The sequence below is a fragment of the Caretta caretta genome, chromosome 7 (genome assembly GCF_965140235.1).
Source record: "Caretta caretta isolate rCarCar2 chromosome 7, rCarCar1.hap1, whole genome shotgun sequence".
Taxonomy (NCBI): Eukaryota; Metazoa; Chordata; order Testudines; family Cheloniidae; genus Caretta; species Caretta caretta.
This window is the reverse complement of record NC_134212.1, coordinates 49,082,810-49,098,274: the sequence shown is the minus strand read 5'-3', so window position 1 is coordinate 49,098,274 and position 15,465 is coordinate 49,082,810. Positions and strand designations below refer to the sequence as shown.

The window sequence follows — 15,465 nt, the reverse complement described above, 5'->3', positions numbered from 1 at the left end:
TTCAGGAAACATTGTGAATAAGAAGTGGGCAGCATTATCTCCCATAAATGTAAACAAACTTGTCTTGTCTTAGCAAGTGGCTGAACAAGAAGTAGGACTGAGTGGATTTGTAGGCTCTAAAATTTTCCATTGTTTTTGTTACATAACTGCACTTAAAAATAAAACAATCTACGGTTGTAACTTGCACTTTCACAATAAAGAGATTGCACTGCAGTACTTGTATGAAGTGAACTGAAAAATACTATTTTATCATTTTTACAATGAAAATATTTGTAATCAAAAATATGAAGTGAGCACTGTACACTTTGTATACTGTGTTGTAACTGAAATCAATATATTTGAATATGTACAAAAACGTCAAAATATTTAATAAATTTAAATTGGTATTCTATTGTTTAACAGTGATTTAAACTGCTATTAATCGTGATTAATTTTTTTAATCATAATTAATTTTGAGTTAATCCCACGAGTTAAACTATGATCAATCAACAGCCCTACTTCTAATGAATGTTTGTGTGAAAAATCTAAGCAAACATCCATGATTCAGAGAGGAAAGAAGGACGGAGATCACAGGGCACCATTTAAAATCAAGCCAACAGAAAACATTAGCTACTGCCTCCCTAACATGTTTGTTGGAGCTGAAATGGCAGATTAAATTTTCCAGGCAAGTGGTGCACACTGAGATTTAGGGCTCGTCTACACTGGCAGCGCTTTAACGTGGTTTGTGTGATCATGGCAGAGCTCCGGGAGAGCACAAGGGGGGTGCGGCTCCCAGCGTTGGTGCAGTGTCCACACTGACGCTTTACAGTGGTGAAACTTGCTGCGCTCAGGGGGGTGTTTTTTCACCCTGAGCAAGAAAGTTGCAGCGCTGTAAATTGCCAGTGTAGACAAGCCCTTAGCTACACGACTATTCTAGTTTGCCAACGCTCTGGTGCAAAAGATTCGAGACAAGAGAAGCCTTTTAAGCCTGTTTGAATGCACATGAAGAGCAGGAAGAGAGAGAGTTCTGATTTGACAGAGGATTTGTTGAGACCTCAGTCCAGTCTTTAGCCACAACAGACAAAAGCCACCGTGTTTGCTGAAAAGTACTAATTTGAGCTTGTACAAGAAGTTGGTTCTCCGATGACTGCAGCTGCTCTCCCCAAAGCAGACAAATGTCCTGATAAAACGTGGTACTACCATCTGCTCCAGAGGCTCACAAAGCAATAGCTCACAGCAGTTTGATAGAGTAAGAACTTTCATCAGAGCACAGCTTGTTGTGTTTTTTTTGTTTGTTTGTTTGTTTTTGGGGGGGGGAGGGGGGATCCATCTACAGTGGAACGTTAAGGAGTAAGTAGGTAAATTGAGTATTAGAACCATACCGGTATCACTTTGTAAAGACAGCAAACCTGGTGAAAAAACAAATCTGGACTTCAGAGCTATTGGTACTAGAAAGCTTACATCCATTTTCCCCTCAAACAACCAACAATAATGATCTCATACCACAGGAGTTTCCCTTGACTTATCTTTAATGTACATATAATACATCTGCCATTACCAGCCTGCCTGGGACAGTCCATCTGCAAGCATCACTTAGACATGCATACTTTCAGCCTTGCAATGAGGAACATCTTCTAGCATACAACTAACAGACCAAACGTCAGATTCTCTTCACCACTCATTTCATCAAGGTCAAGCCAGTTTTCATCCTGAAAGTGCTTGCTAAGTCCCAGGGACTCCTCAGCTATACAGTCACTCTTCAAAAGTCTATTAAAATTCGTGCTTGTTATACGAATTTACTGATGAGATTCACCCTGTTGTAACTGACCCAAAATTGACAACTGTGCTCAGAAATTACAAAGTTAACATTACAATTAGTCACAATCTAGGAAGTAAGGTGTCTTACTGCTGTTCTCAGTAAAGAGCAATCTGTTTGTGCAATGCCTTCAAATTAATTTGAAAGTATTTTGCAGACATGTCTCAGCTTAAATATAGGGCAATAATGACTCAAGTCTTCAGCACTATTTACACTTGAACAGCTGCTAGAAAGAAAAATTGTCTTACTCTACTTTTGAATTTAGATCCCCACACCAAGATCAGAATTGTATTTTGTAAATACTCTCCACTTCAGAAGTCAAGGATCATTTGTATGCTTCCCTTCCTCCCACCTCCCATCCTTTCCAACATAAAGATACAATTTGGGAATAAATAATTCATTCCACAATGGACATCCAAAACCAAGCACTGTACATACAGCATGACAGAGGGCAGAATACACACATTCATCCTCCACTCAAAGCTGCCAAGACATTTTCTTCCCTTTAATTTTGTAGCCAACAGGTAGCACTCAAAAACAGATTGTCATTTTGGCAGCAATCCTGCAAATGTGACAGCCAACATCTTGGCCAATACACCAGGGACTGAACTGGGTACCTCCAGGGATAAAAACAGGAGATTTTACAGCTTGAGCTACAGAGCCAAGGCTACCTAGCTGGGGGCTGCAACAACTCAGATCCTCAGTGACAGGCATGGGGGAGTGAGGGGGGCATGGGACACGACCTGTAACACACATACTGGACTAGCCCTTACACCAATGCGTGCCCCGATGCTTAACTTTACATATCAGTAGTTCTACTAACTCCAACAGCAGTCGTTGTGTGAATAAAGTGAAGCACATGAATAAGTGCTTGCAGGATGGAGGCCTTTGTTACTAAATAAGTTACTTTAAACAGCCACAGCAAAGGACATGGCTACAGCCCCACCTAAACTGAGAAAACATACAGTAGTGAAGCATACGGAATATTATTACCTGTAAATTAACCATGTGCATCATTTGCATTTTGAAAATCTCATGCCCTTGTTTCACATTTAATATTCAGTGCAAAAGTGATTATCCAAAAAAAACTATTTGCTGCGAGTATCCATTTCAGCTAGAGAATTTTACCAAAGCTAGCAAAAATGCTACAGTAGCGCTCTACAAACAGGTTTCCTGTTGTCTTTACTCTAACACAGGTGGAAATCCAAATCCAAAAGGTGTGTCGACCTTGTAAGTTATTTTTAGTTTATGGGTGAAGCTGCTGCCCTCTGCCTTATTTATCCAGTGAATTCACCTAGCCAGCTGTAAATCCACAGGCTATCACAAGCATGTTTATGTTACAAATTATGCAGGCCAACAGATGCTAGACTCATACAAAAGAAAATTCACTGGGGGGGGGGTGGAAGAGAGAGAGAGTCAAGCATGGGTTTTTGTTTTGCTAATAAAAGTAATACAGGCACCTCATTCTGCAGCTTTATTATTAAATATTTAGGAGTTATGGGGAGCAGGGGGTTTAAAGAGGCTACAAGAAACAATGTTTTAGTGATGCTGCTTTACTTGACCCATTTATTTCTAAAGGGGAAAAAAAGATGCAAGACTAGGCCTGGATCCTTCACACCCAAAAATAAGGTTACATCAATACGTGTAGGACTTCTCCCCACCTAAGTCCCCAATCCTGTAAACAGATCCCCATACCTGCACAGAGCCCCATTTAAGTCAATGGAGCTACTCTGGTGTCTACCCACATAGATCCTGATTGCAGGATCAGGGCCTAAAATATTAATGGTATTAAGAAATCTTGCATTCCAGTTGGTCAGTCCTGATATCATCAGCACATCACACCAACACAGGAATCTGATCTAATTTGTTTACTGAAATCCTTCTAAAAAAGCATCAGTGTATCTGCACTGTCTTCAAATAAGCCCACGGACTTTCCTAGCGGGAGTACATACGTTGTTGGCACTTAACCAATATTAAATAAGTCAAGAAGTCACTGTTGTTATTTTATCAACACAATGCTGTATTGACTAGAGCTGCTCAGATGTTAATTATGTAGTTATTAATGCAAGGTTGTGTTTAAAGAAATGAGCCTGCCTGATTTCATCATTGTTTCCTGCCACTGTTTCCTCTATTTAAAAAATCCACAAGACAGACATTTTCTCAACTGCTGTGCCATCACATGCTTCTCTCCTTCTATCCTATGTCTCCTAATTACCTCTTGTCCCAATCCACCCCACATCTTCCAGTTTACCACCCCATCTGGGCTTCCCCACACTGTGTGGGAGTATCACATAATATGGCATTTAAAAGGCTAAATGAGGAATTGCTCTTCCTGGGAATTTCAGAAGCAGAATAAAATCCAGTTAGGAGGTCATTTAAATTTTTTTTAAAAATCTGCTTTCTTCCCCAAAGCCAAAGGACAGAGAGCAGAGATGTCCGAGTTTTATGTCTGTAAAGTGCTTTGAACACAGCAAGTGGTATGCAAACACATTATCATTCTCATCATCATCAGATGTCCATAAGGCACAAATCTTCAATTTGGATTAGAGCTTCATTAAAAGACGGGCAGAACAAGTGGAAAAATATTTGAGGAGCAGTAAACACAGGCTGGACTGGTGCAAAGTTTGCTACTGAACTAAACAAATAAGAGCATCCAGTATCCACACATACTGGATCCACATTGCTGCTTCTTGTCAGGGTATGCTTTCCACCATTCAAGTCACACTAAGGGCTGCAGAAAACACTTTCTTTCAATACCCTGCTACCTTGGCACTGAAGATCAATTTATTTCCTCTCCCGCCTCAAAAAAAAAAAAAAGTGGGGGTATTTGGGAAAAAGAAAAGCAAGAAAATCTGAGGATTTGAAATAGATGTTTACTTTCCTAGGTTACGGGGCCCCATGATGAGCTCAGAGAAAGGAGGGAAGAGAGAAATAGTGCGGAACACTGCTGAATGCTAAAGGCATAAAGCGACTGACAGAGCCCTTTGACCAGTAACCTGGGACTGCAGACACAAAGCTACCCACCCAGCTCACTCTGCGCATCTCCTGGAAGGAGATGAGCACACCATCTGGTCTCAGTCAGAATGCAAGGGGTTTCAAAAAGGGGAGACTAAGAATCAACAAAAAGCAGTTCCGCCCCCTGAGCAGCACTGCTCAGTGCAAGGGGGGGTTCACTTCACAGACCACAGTGCCCCCCAAATCAAGCAGGATGAAAGTGTTTTCAATTTCCCCCCCCACAAGTTCCATCACCCTGAGCAGCAGCTGTCTCCAACTCTCCTCCCAAACAATCCATCCCCAGCCACAGTTGACAGGGATCCTAACTCTTCTCCATCATCATCTGTATGGATGTGGGAGGGGGCATGGGCACCCTCAAAGCTCTCCCCTCCACACATTTACTCCGCAGAGTGGCTGGAAAACACAAGGCAGGGTGTATAGCTGTACAAGGGTGGAGTTCTGTAACTGGCAGGGGGTATTTGGGAAGGTGCATGCGAATGGGTGCAGCTGAAGAACATGTTTGGAGGGGATGTGGTAGCTGGAGTGTGGACAAGGCTTCAGGGAGGGTGGTGGCTTTGGACGGGATGGAGTGTTTCAGAATGTGGAAATGTTGGGCTGACAGAGGAATGGGGATTCTTTGCGGATACATGGACAGCTGGGGGTGTGGAGATGAGGGGTTGGCCTTTCCAGAGGAAAAGGGTAGCTGAAGGGAGGGAGTGGAGTAGTAGGCAGTTGGGGGAGGAATGGAAGGGTTTCATTCCGGGGATCTCTGGGGGAAGATGCGGAGAGGGTGTTCACAGAAGTTTGTACAGGAATTTGTAGGGAAGGATAGGAGTTTGTATTTAATGAGGGTGGGGAGCTTAATTGAGGGGTAGTGAAGAAAGCTGTGAGAGACACTTGGCAGTTGGGGTACATGTAGGGCTGAGGTACATGCCTCCATATGCCATACATAGGCGCCCAGGGTATATGGGGCTGAGAAAGAGGTGGGGGCCTGTGGTATCTGAGGATTGGAACAGAGGGTTTTCATCTACGGTGGGGCTTATGGTATCTAGGGAGAAGTAGAGGTATCTGGGAGGACTGTCATGTATGGGGGTGGAGGCTCGAGTTGTATTTAGCGGGGTCTGTTATATGGGGGTGTTACTAGGGAGTCTGTTTCAGAGTAACAGCCGTGTTAGTCTGTATTCGCAAAAAGAAAAGGAGTACTTGTGGCACCTTAGAGACTAACCAATTTATTTGAGCATGAGCTTTCGTGAGCCACAGCTCACTTCATTGGCATCCGATGAAGTGAGCTGTGGCTCACGAAAGCTCATGCTCAAATAAATTGGTTAGTCTCTAAGGTGCCACAAGTACTCCTTTTCTTTTTAGGGAGTCTGTGATATAAAAGATGTGTGGATTGTGGCATAAGGGGTGTCAGTGTATGTAAGGGGGTCATGGGTTCAATGGTCTGTGCAATGTGTATTGAGAGAGTCTGGGTGGGTGGGATTTACTGAGGGTGTATATTAGGGGAGCTGTATGGGATGTAGGCTGTACCTAGGGGGGTATATCATAGGGTTGCTGGGGTGTACGTAAGCAGCCTGGGAATGCAGTCTGGAGGTCTTGGAGTGTCTCTGGGGTGCAACATAGGGGAGTGCAGGAAGCCAGTAGGGGGCTCTTTGGGAGGGTGCACTGGGCTGTGCCTTGGGGTCTGCTAAGCAGGTCACTGGATGGGACAGGCTAAAAGTATGCAGGGTCTCAAAAGGCCCTTGAGAACCACAGAGGGGGTGTTCTGTGGGAGGTAGCAGACTGGGGGGGCTCTCAGACGCTGGAGAATCCCAGGAGTGTAACCGAGAGTTCTCGGTGCGCCCAGGAGGAGGCTACCAGTGGTGGGTAGCTCGCTGGGCCAGGTGGTACCAGGCCAGGAGGCTGTCGCAGGGCAGGGCCAGAGGAGGGTTGCTGGGCCAGGTGGTACCAGGGTACTGGGGGGGACGCAGGGCTGGGTGGTATCATGGAGGCAAGGTGGGCAGGGGGAAGATGGCAAGGGTGTCGCTGGGCAGGACCAGAGGGGTGGGCCCAGGCAGTGGGGCAGACAGTACAAAGGCAGGGTGTCATTGGGCAGGGTGGTACCAGGAGGGACTGGGGGGGATACAGAGCAGCACCACGGGACCGGGGGGTTGCAGGGCAGGCTGGACAAGGGGCTGGTGGGTGGTACTGGGCACGGGGGGGGGTCACAGGGCAGGGTGGTACCAGGCAGTACCGGGGGTCAAGGACAGGGCAATACCACAGAGGCAAGGTGGGCAAGAGCCTGGCAGGGTAGTACCAAGGGGTGGGGGTGTCACCAGGAGGGATCCAGGTACTGGGGGGGATAAAGGGCAGGGCGGTACCGCCGGAGCGAGGCAGGCGGCTGACAGGGTGGTACCGGAAAGCGGGGCAATGGCACCGCGGGGGCCAGACGGGCGGAGCAGGGCGCTGACGGGGTGGTAGCGGGGGGCGAGGGTATCGCTGGGCAGGGCCGGCCGGCGGGACCAGGAGGGGCGGGGGCTGGCGAGGTGGTAAGAGGCGGACCGGGGAGCCGCAGCGCTGGGCGGGGCGGGCGGTACCGGCGGGTCGCAGCGCGGGCCGGGCCGGGCCTGGCCTGGCCTGGCCTGGCCGGGCCGTGGCGGGGGGGGCCGGGGCCCTGGGCGGGACCGGGCGGGCCGGGGCTCACCCAGCAGCAGCAGCTTGACCTCCCGCGCCGCCTTCTCGCCGTCCTCGCGCAGGTTCTTGTCGATCATCTTAGAGCGCTCGGCCGCCGCCTTGTCCTCGGCGCTCACGGTGCAGCCCATTGCGGGGCCGGGCTGAGGCGGATCCCGGCCGAGTCGGGCTGGTCGCGCGCCGCGCTGCGATGCGTCCCCTCAGCCTGCAGCCGCCGCTCTGAGCCCGGGGCCGCCCGGCGCGGGGGCGGGGCGCGGCGGGGCGGGGCCTCCGATACCGGGGCGGGGCGGGGCCGTGGGGTGGCTCGCCTGGGGTGGATTTGGGGTGTAAGGGGTGGCTCTGTAGGGGGTGGGTTTCGGGTGCAGTGGGTCGGGTGGGTGGTTCTGTAGGAGGTGGGTTTAGGGTGCAGTGGCTCTTTATGGGGTGGGCTTGGGGTGCAGTGTGTGTAAGGTGACTGTATGGGATGGGCTTGGAGTACATTGGGTGGCTGTGTATAGAGTGGGTTTAGGGTGCAATGGGTGGGGGTGGAGTGGGTCTGTATAGGGTAACTTTGGGGTGCACTGAGGGTGGGGTGGCTCAGGATGGGGTGGGTTTGTGGTGCAGTTGGTGGGGGTTGGGTGTCTCTGTTTGGGGTGCAATGGGTGGGGTGGGTGGCTCTGTTTGGGGCAGGGTGGATAAAAATCCAATGATTTTTAAAACAATTAAAAATTGGGGTTTTTTTTTATTTAAATAGGTTTTTCCTAAAAAAGCATTTTACCAAAAAAATCTGATCTAGAGATCATTTTAATTAAGATACATTATAGCTCAAAGATATCTCATCATGAAATAGTGACTATAAATTATAATTCAATAGTATGAGACAATAGATTCATGTAATGTTTAAGAAAAGTTTTGTAAGTGAGTTCCAATAGTTCATGGATTAGGGACCCAATCTTATGGGGTTCCAGGGGCTTCTGCCTAAATTATTTAGGTTAATCTTTCTGTCCTCCCAACGGGACTCAGTGCTCAGTCTAGAAGACATCAGAGATACTTAGTTTTGCAGTTCTCAAACTGTGGATTTGTCTCTCCAGAGATAACATGCTTGTTAACAGCAAAAATGTTTTTAAATACATAATATAGAATATCAGGGTTGGAAGGGACCTCAGGAGGTCATCTAGTCCAACCCGCTGCTCAAAGCAGGACCAACCCCAACTAAATCATCCCAGCCAGGGCTTTGTCAAGCCTGACCTTAAAAACCTCGAAGGAAGGAGAATCCACCACCTCTCTTGGTAACGCATTCCAGTGTTTCACCACCCTCCTAGTGAACAAGTTTTTCCTAATAGCCAACCTAAACCTCCCCCACTGCAACTTGAGACCATTACTCCTTGTTCTCTCATCTGCTACCACTGCAAACAGTCTAGATCCATCCTCTTTGGAACCTCCTTTCAGGTAGTTGAAAGCAATTATCAAATCCCCCCTCATTCTTCTCTTCGGCAGACTAAATAATTCCAGCTCCCTCAGCTTCTCCTCATAAATCCTGTGTTCCAGCCCCCTAATCATTGTTGTTGCCCTTCGCTGGACTCTCCAGTTTTTCCACATCCTTCTTGTAGTGTGGGGCCCAAAACTGGACACAGTACTCCAGATGAGGCCTCACCAATGCCAAATAGAGGGGAATGATCATGTCCCTCGATCTGCTGGCAATGGTCCTACGTATACAGCCCATAATGGCATGAATCTTCTTGGCAACAAGGGCACACTGTTGACTGATATCCAGCTTCTCATCCACTGTCACCCCTAGGTCCTTTTCTGCAGAACTGGTGCCTAGCCACTCATGCCCTGGTCTGTAGCGGTGCATGGGATTCTTCCGTCCTAAGTGCAGGACTCTGCACTTGTCCTTGGTGAACCTCATCAGATTTCTTTTGGCCCAATCCTCTAATTTGTCTAGGTCCCTTTGTATCCTATCCTTACCTTCCAGCGTATCTACCACTCCTCCCAGTTTAGTGTCATCTGCAAACTTGAAAATATACAGAGGTGAGAAATAACAGACCTCAACCCTATTTTCTCTCTGCAAATTTGTGTGCACAGAGTCAGTCCCTTACCTCTCTCTAAAAGTGCAAAGTTTCAAAAAGTTCAATGAATAGAAGATTGTTGGGGTTGGAATAGATCTGGACAAGGAGAAGTCAGGAGATAAATGTGAGAAGGGAGGGACAGGCAGTAGAAACAAAAGTGAAACTGTATGAGCAGCATATTCCAGAAGTCTTGAGGTCTTTCTGAGTGTAGCCTTCATTGATTTGAAATCTACCATATCATTCTCTCACGAGAACATAAAACCTATAATGGCAGCAGGCTGTAAAAGGGACCCAGTTTGGGTCTCATCTATCTCTGAGTTGTGAAGAATACGTATTATAACAACCAACAAGAATGCACTTTTATGGAGAAATCCAGGATTAAATCGAGTCTTCCTGACTAGTGATTTAAATCAAATCCACACTGGTTTGGAGTGTAGTTGGTGGGGATGGTGTGGCTCTGTATGAGGTGGGTTTGGGGTGCAGTGGGTGGGGATTGGGTAGTTCTGTATGGGGTGGGTTTGGGGAGTAGTAGGTGTAGGGAGACTGTATGGGATGGGTTTGGGGTAAAATGGGTGGGGATGAATTTGGGGTGCAGTGGCTCTATATGGGTTGGGTTTTGGATGCAATGGGTGAGTGTGGGTGGCTCTTTATGGGGTATTGCCATGGGTGGGGTGGCTCTGTGTGGGATGGGTTTGGGGTTCAATGGGTGGGGGTGGGGTAGCTCTAAATGGGGTGGGTTTGGGGTGGAATGGGTGAGGTGCAGTGGGTAGGGGTGGGATGGCTTTGTATGGTGTGGGTTTGGAGTGGAATGGGTGGGGTGGCTCTATGGGGTGGGTTTGGGATGCAGAGGTTGGGTGCTCTGTATGGAGGGGTTGGGGTGCAGTGGGGGTTGGTGTGGCTCTGTATGGGGTGGGTTTGGGGTGCAATGGGTAGGGGTGGGTGACTTTTTATAGGGTGGGTTTTGTATGCAGTAGGTGGGGTGCGGTGGCTCTGTATGTGGTGTGTTTCGGTTGCAGGGGGTGGGGGTCGTCTGGCTCTGTATGGGGTGGGTTTGGAATGAAATGGGTGCGGGTTGGGAGGCTGCATATGGGGTGTGTTTGGGATGTAATTGGTAGGGTGGAGTGGCTCTGTAGAGAGTGGGTTTGGGGTGCAATGGGTGGGGTTAATTAGCTCTGTATGTGGTGGGTTCGGGGTGTAGTGGGTGGGGTGGCACTGAACGGGGTGGGTTTGTGGTGCAGTGGAGGTTGGGTGGCTCTGTATCGGGTGGAGATGGGGTGGCTCTGAATAGGGTGGTTTGGGGTGCAGTGGGTGGGGTGGGTTTTGGATGTAATTGGTGGGGTGGGTGGCTGTCTGGGATTGGGTTTCAGGTGCAATGGTTGGGTGTGGGGTGACTCTGGGTAGGGAGGGTATGGGTTGCAGTGGGTGGGGTGCAGTGAATCTATATGGGTTGGGTTTGGGATGCAATGGGTGGGGGTGGGTGGCTCTGTATGGGGTAGTGCCATGGGCAGGGATGGGGTGGCTCTGTGTGGGGTGGGTTTGGGGTGGCGCTGTATGGGGTGGGCTAGCTGTTCAATGTGTGGGGGTGGGGTGGCTGTAAATGGGGTGGGTTTGGGATGCAATGGGTGGGGTGGGGGGCTCTGAATGGGTTGGGTTTCGCTTGCAATGGGTGGGCATGGGGTGGCTCTGTATGGCGTGGGTTTGGGATGCAGGGGTTGACTGGCTCTGTATGGGGTGGGTTTTAGCGTGCGGGGATGGGGGTGACTATGGGGTGGGTTTGGGATGCAAGGTGTGGGGGTGGGTGGCTCTGCATGGGGTGGGTTTGAGGTGCAGTGGGTGGGGGTGGGTTTGGGGTAGAGTTTGGGAGGGGTGACTCTGTATGGGGTATGTTTTGGATGCAATGGGTGGGGTGGTTCTGTATGGGTTGGGTTTGGGGTGCAATGGGTGGTGGGGTGGCTCTGTATGGATTGGGTTTGGGGTGCAATGGGTGGGGATTGGGTGGCTCTGTATTGGATGGGTTTGGGGTGCAATTGGTGCAGAGGCTCTGTATGGGGAGGGGTTGGGGTGCAATCAGTGGGGGTTTACAATGTTGCCAACCCCCATATATTTAAAATCAAGACTTTAAAAAAGCCACACATTTGGGGTCCCTTTTAATTACCTTCTGGATTTTGAACCTTTAGGTCTCACTTTTCTTCACGAACTCCTACAACTAGAAACTTCCATTTTTAAAAATAAATTTCTTATATAGTCACTTGAGTCCAGGAGCTGGGGCTTTAAGAAACAAATCACGAGACTGACAATAAAATCACAAGAGTAGAAAGAACGTGGTCTATTCTCTGTGGAGGTGCGTTGGGGCAAATAGTGGGGCAGCTTTGAGGTTATTGGGGGTGAGTGGGGTTGGCTGTGTGTTGAGATGGTGGCTTTGAGAGGTGCTGGGATATGATGGAGGTTGTCAGGATGTGGTGGCTCAAGGCTGTGATGGAGGGAGGTTTTGGGGGGCACTGGAAGAGCTAGTGGGGATCTCATGACTCCTGATGGGGCCTGCAGCAGCCTTGAAGGGCTGGGCGCCTTTGGACCTTCTCTGCCTCTGAAAGCACCAAATGTTACACCAAATTTTGGAGAAGAGGAAAATGCTCCTGATTGCAAATCTCTAGGATTCTGGCTTATGAATAATGGTGGAAACCTTCTGTCATCACAAGTGCTTGGAGAAAGGATCCCCCACGCAGGGATAAATCCATCCCTGCTCTTACTGCAGTGAACTCAATAGAACATCCTCAGTGATGAATTTGGCTCCGTATTTTTACTGAGCTGCAGAAAGGACCTTTGGGGGCAGGTTTAATGAGAATCACTGGCCTAATAATCTGTAGGAGTAAATCCCAGACAGTGCCTGTGCTGTTAGTTCATTACTATCGGGGCCACAGCTCAGAACCCTCTCCTTTTAAAAATCCAGATACTGTATTCACCCTATAAGCCAGAGATGCAGCTCTACTAACCAACAGAGGAGGAGCTCATGTGCAGGGTCACACATTCTACCAAATAGAGAGAGAGTGCAAGCATGCGTTTATGCACACAGACAGGGGGTTTAGGGGTGGGAAGCCCCCCTGCTCCAGGTACCTTGGCTGATTAGATTAATGGGTGAGAGGTGGGAGCAAATGGGATTTGGAAGCTATTCTGCATGTAGCCCACCTTCCAAACATTGGCACTTCGATTGTCTGAATTCTGCATTTATCAGCTAGTAAGTACATCAATTCCCTGGATGATTGCAGCTCAATATGACAATCATCATTGCCAAAAAAACTAAGGCCTTTGTACCAATATAACTGTTTCAGTTGGGGGGGGGGGAGGTAACTGAAATAGTTATACCAACACAACCCCTATTCTGGACGCAGTTTTACTGGTAAAAATATGCCTTACACTGGGACACCTTATTCCCCTTCCCATACAGGAATAATCTATAATAGTATAAGCACTTTTATACCCATATAGCAGCATCCACACTCCGGTAACAATTTGGGATTAGTTAAACCAGGTAACTATAAGGCCTAACCCTCTGGTTTTTGCAACCCCCAAGTGTAAGTCTGAGCTCTCATGTTTGGAAAAGCTGTTAAAATGAATTGAACCCCTGTAGTTAATTTAGCACAAATCACTATCAGCTTTTTTGCTGAAGAAAAAGTTTTGACATCTTAAAAACCATGACTCAGGACTGATTGCTGTGATGTTTAATGTAATAACACCTGTTGCTGGTGCACAGCTGGGGCTAATCTGCAGGCCAGAACGACATCCAAAGCATTTATATTCAGCACCCTCTAATTGGAGCATGATTTTCAAGAGGGACTAGTTGAAGACCTCTAGAAAGGTAATTATTTTCCAACAGATGGAATCCTGGGGTTTGATGGCCACAGAGGTGGGATTTGGCTTGGCAGTGCTCTGTACGTACGCTCAACCCTGAACAGAGAGTCAAGGCCCATAAAGCAACATTTACCACCACCAAGCCATCCACCTGAGACCCTGGAGAGAATTTTTGTACATGCTTTGTTTATTTTTTCATGTGATCATTTTGGATTCCATCACTCCAGCTGTGCAGGGCAAACTATTTGTAATAATCAGTTTGCTTCTCAGCCTTTTCCAAATTGGGACTCCCTTTTCTAGACTGGGACCCAATAGCCCCCCTCCCTGCTAGCAGGGAATGCACTCCCCTTTAGTAATATGAGATGAGCATGGTGGACGTAAGCCTTCAACACCTGATCATGACTTCTGGTTGAGAACCCAGGATTGTCATGATTAATTGACTGTCATGAGAACACCTTGATTTTTACCTCATCTTCCCTTTGTGAATTGTCTGAGGGGAGCTCACAGTTCTCCCCAATTCCTTTTGTTGTTCAAAATTGTTCAGCAGATAGGCCAAGAATTGTTTGTAGGACTTATCAACTGGTCCACTATAATCATTCCATATGCAAACTGCGCTGGTTAGTTTGGAGTAGATGTTTCGATCACATGGCACTGTATCGGTTCCCTAGTTGGATCAGCATTGCTTTTAGAATCAAATATTCCTGAGTTCAGCATTTGCAAATATTCTGCCCTATTCATGGTTTGTATGTCCCTTCCTGCCAGGAAATCCGTGTGCTAGAATATGAACACAAGCAGGCACAACCATGGGGGAAGCAAATTCTGGTTGTGATATGAGAGAAGAGCTATGGAAGTATTTGAGTTATTTGCCCTCCTCTAATTACAGAGAATGTAAGTCCTCAAATGTAGACAGGGTTTGCTTTGTTTTAAGTTTTATTAAATAGTGTTGCCACTTTTTGACCCAGGTGGCTAGGCAAATTCTGGGGCCCTGGGATTGTTCCAGCTAGGAGTAGAAATGGGTGATAAGTATTTCTTTGTTGAAATTGTGTTTATTTACAAAGAATGCACAAAGTCCGGTGTCTGTGAACACAGAAAGAACCAAATGGCAGGAAACACTTCTCGGGGAAGAACACACTTTTCAGCTTGCACCACCAACTCAAAAACCTCTCCCCCGATTTCTTCCAGAGTCTGAGTCTTTCCCCATTTTCTGTCATCTTTTTTTTCTCTCTCTCTCTCTCACTCACACACAACTCAGCAAAAGCACCCGTTCAATCCAAACACCTGGGAGGGTTCACAACCCCCTTTTGTCTTTGGTTTTGTGATTCACTTACCCTGCCAGGTATGTTAATGGAAGGGGGCATTCACATTCAATCCCAGAGAGATGGAGGTTCCTGCAGCAACAGTACCTCTCAGCAAAACAATATTTATGGACAAGAGCTACACCCTGCCTCATCCCAGGCCCTAATGTGAACAGGGCATGGCAGGATTCCACCCCACATCTTGAAACCTTCAATCCATTTTCTAGCACAACTCCCTTGCAGCCATGACAGAGCCCACCGTACTCGTGCCCCCAGATGGAGGCAGGAGATGGAGCGGGATTCTCCAAAGCACATGCATCTATGGTGGTTCTGGGCTGACACACACCCTATAGGTAACCACCGGGGCTGCTCTAATTTGCAGCCTCCAGTCTGCCTTGAATCCAGGCATCGCAACGATGGCTTACAGCCACCTTCACTTCCCTTTGCCTGGGCTCCTAGGGGTACATCTCAGAATTAAACCCCAGGCACAGAGTCCATGGGGGATCTGAGGGTAGTTGTGGGGCATGTATGTGGAAACCCAGGCTTCTCTACGCCTAAATGTAGTTGGTCTCATAAACCCAGATTCTGGCTGCTTTACATTGCCCCCCTAACCCAAAGGCACCCTAAACCCCAAAGCAAACCAGCTGAAGCATACTAGTGATTGTGGCCCAAAGCCTCAGGGAGGGGCTGGGAGGGGAGCAGCAGTGGGAATGGAGGGCAGGCCAGGGAGCAGTGCAGAAATGACACTTCCCTGTCGATAACGTATTGCTGATGCTGTTTACCTTGTTTGATCTGAGAAGAAAATGTGGCCACAGCC

At 47.9% G+C, this 15,465-nt stretch overlaps 1 protein-coding gene across 1 annotated transcript in view; it reads right to left on the bottom strand.

Annotated features, from left to right (window-relative positions):
- GNAI2 (G protein subunit alpha i2) overlaps window positions 1-7,703 on the bottom strand; it is a 199,795-nt gene extending 192,092 nt beyond the window's left edge. Inside the window, exon 1 of the mRNA XM_048856214.2 lies at window positions 7,473-7,703. Within this exon, the coding sequence (XP_048712171.1) occupies window positions 7,473-7,590 (118 nt within the window). The 5' untranslated portion in view covers window positions 7,591-7,703. The remainder of the gene's footprint in view (window positions 1-7,472) is intronic.
- Between the last annotated feature and the right edge of the window lie 7,762 nt (window positions 7,704-15,465).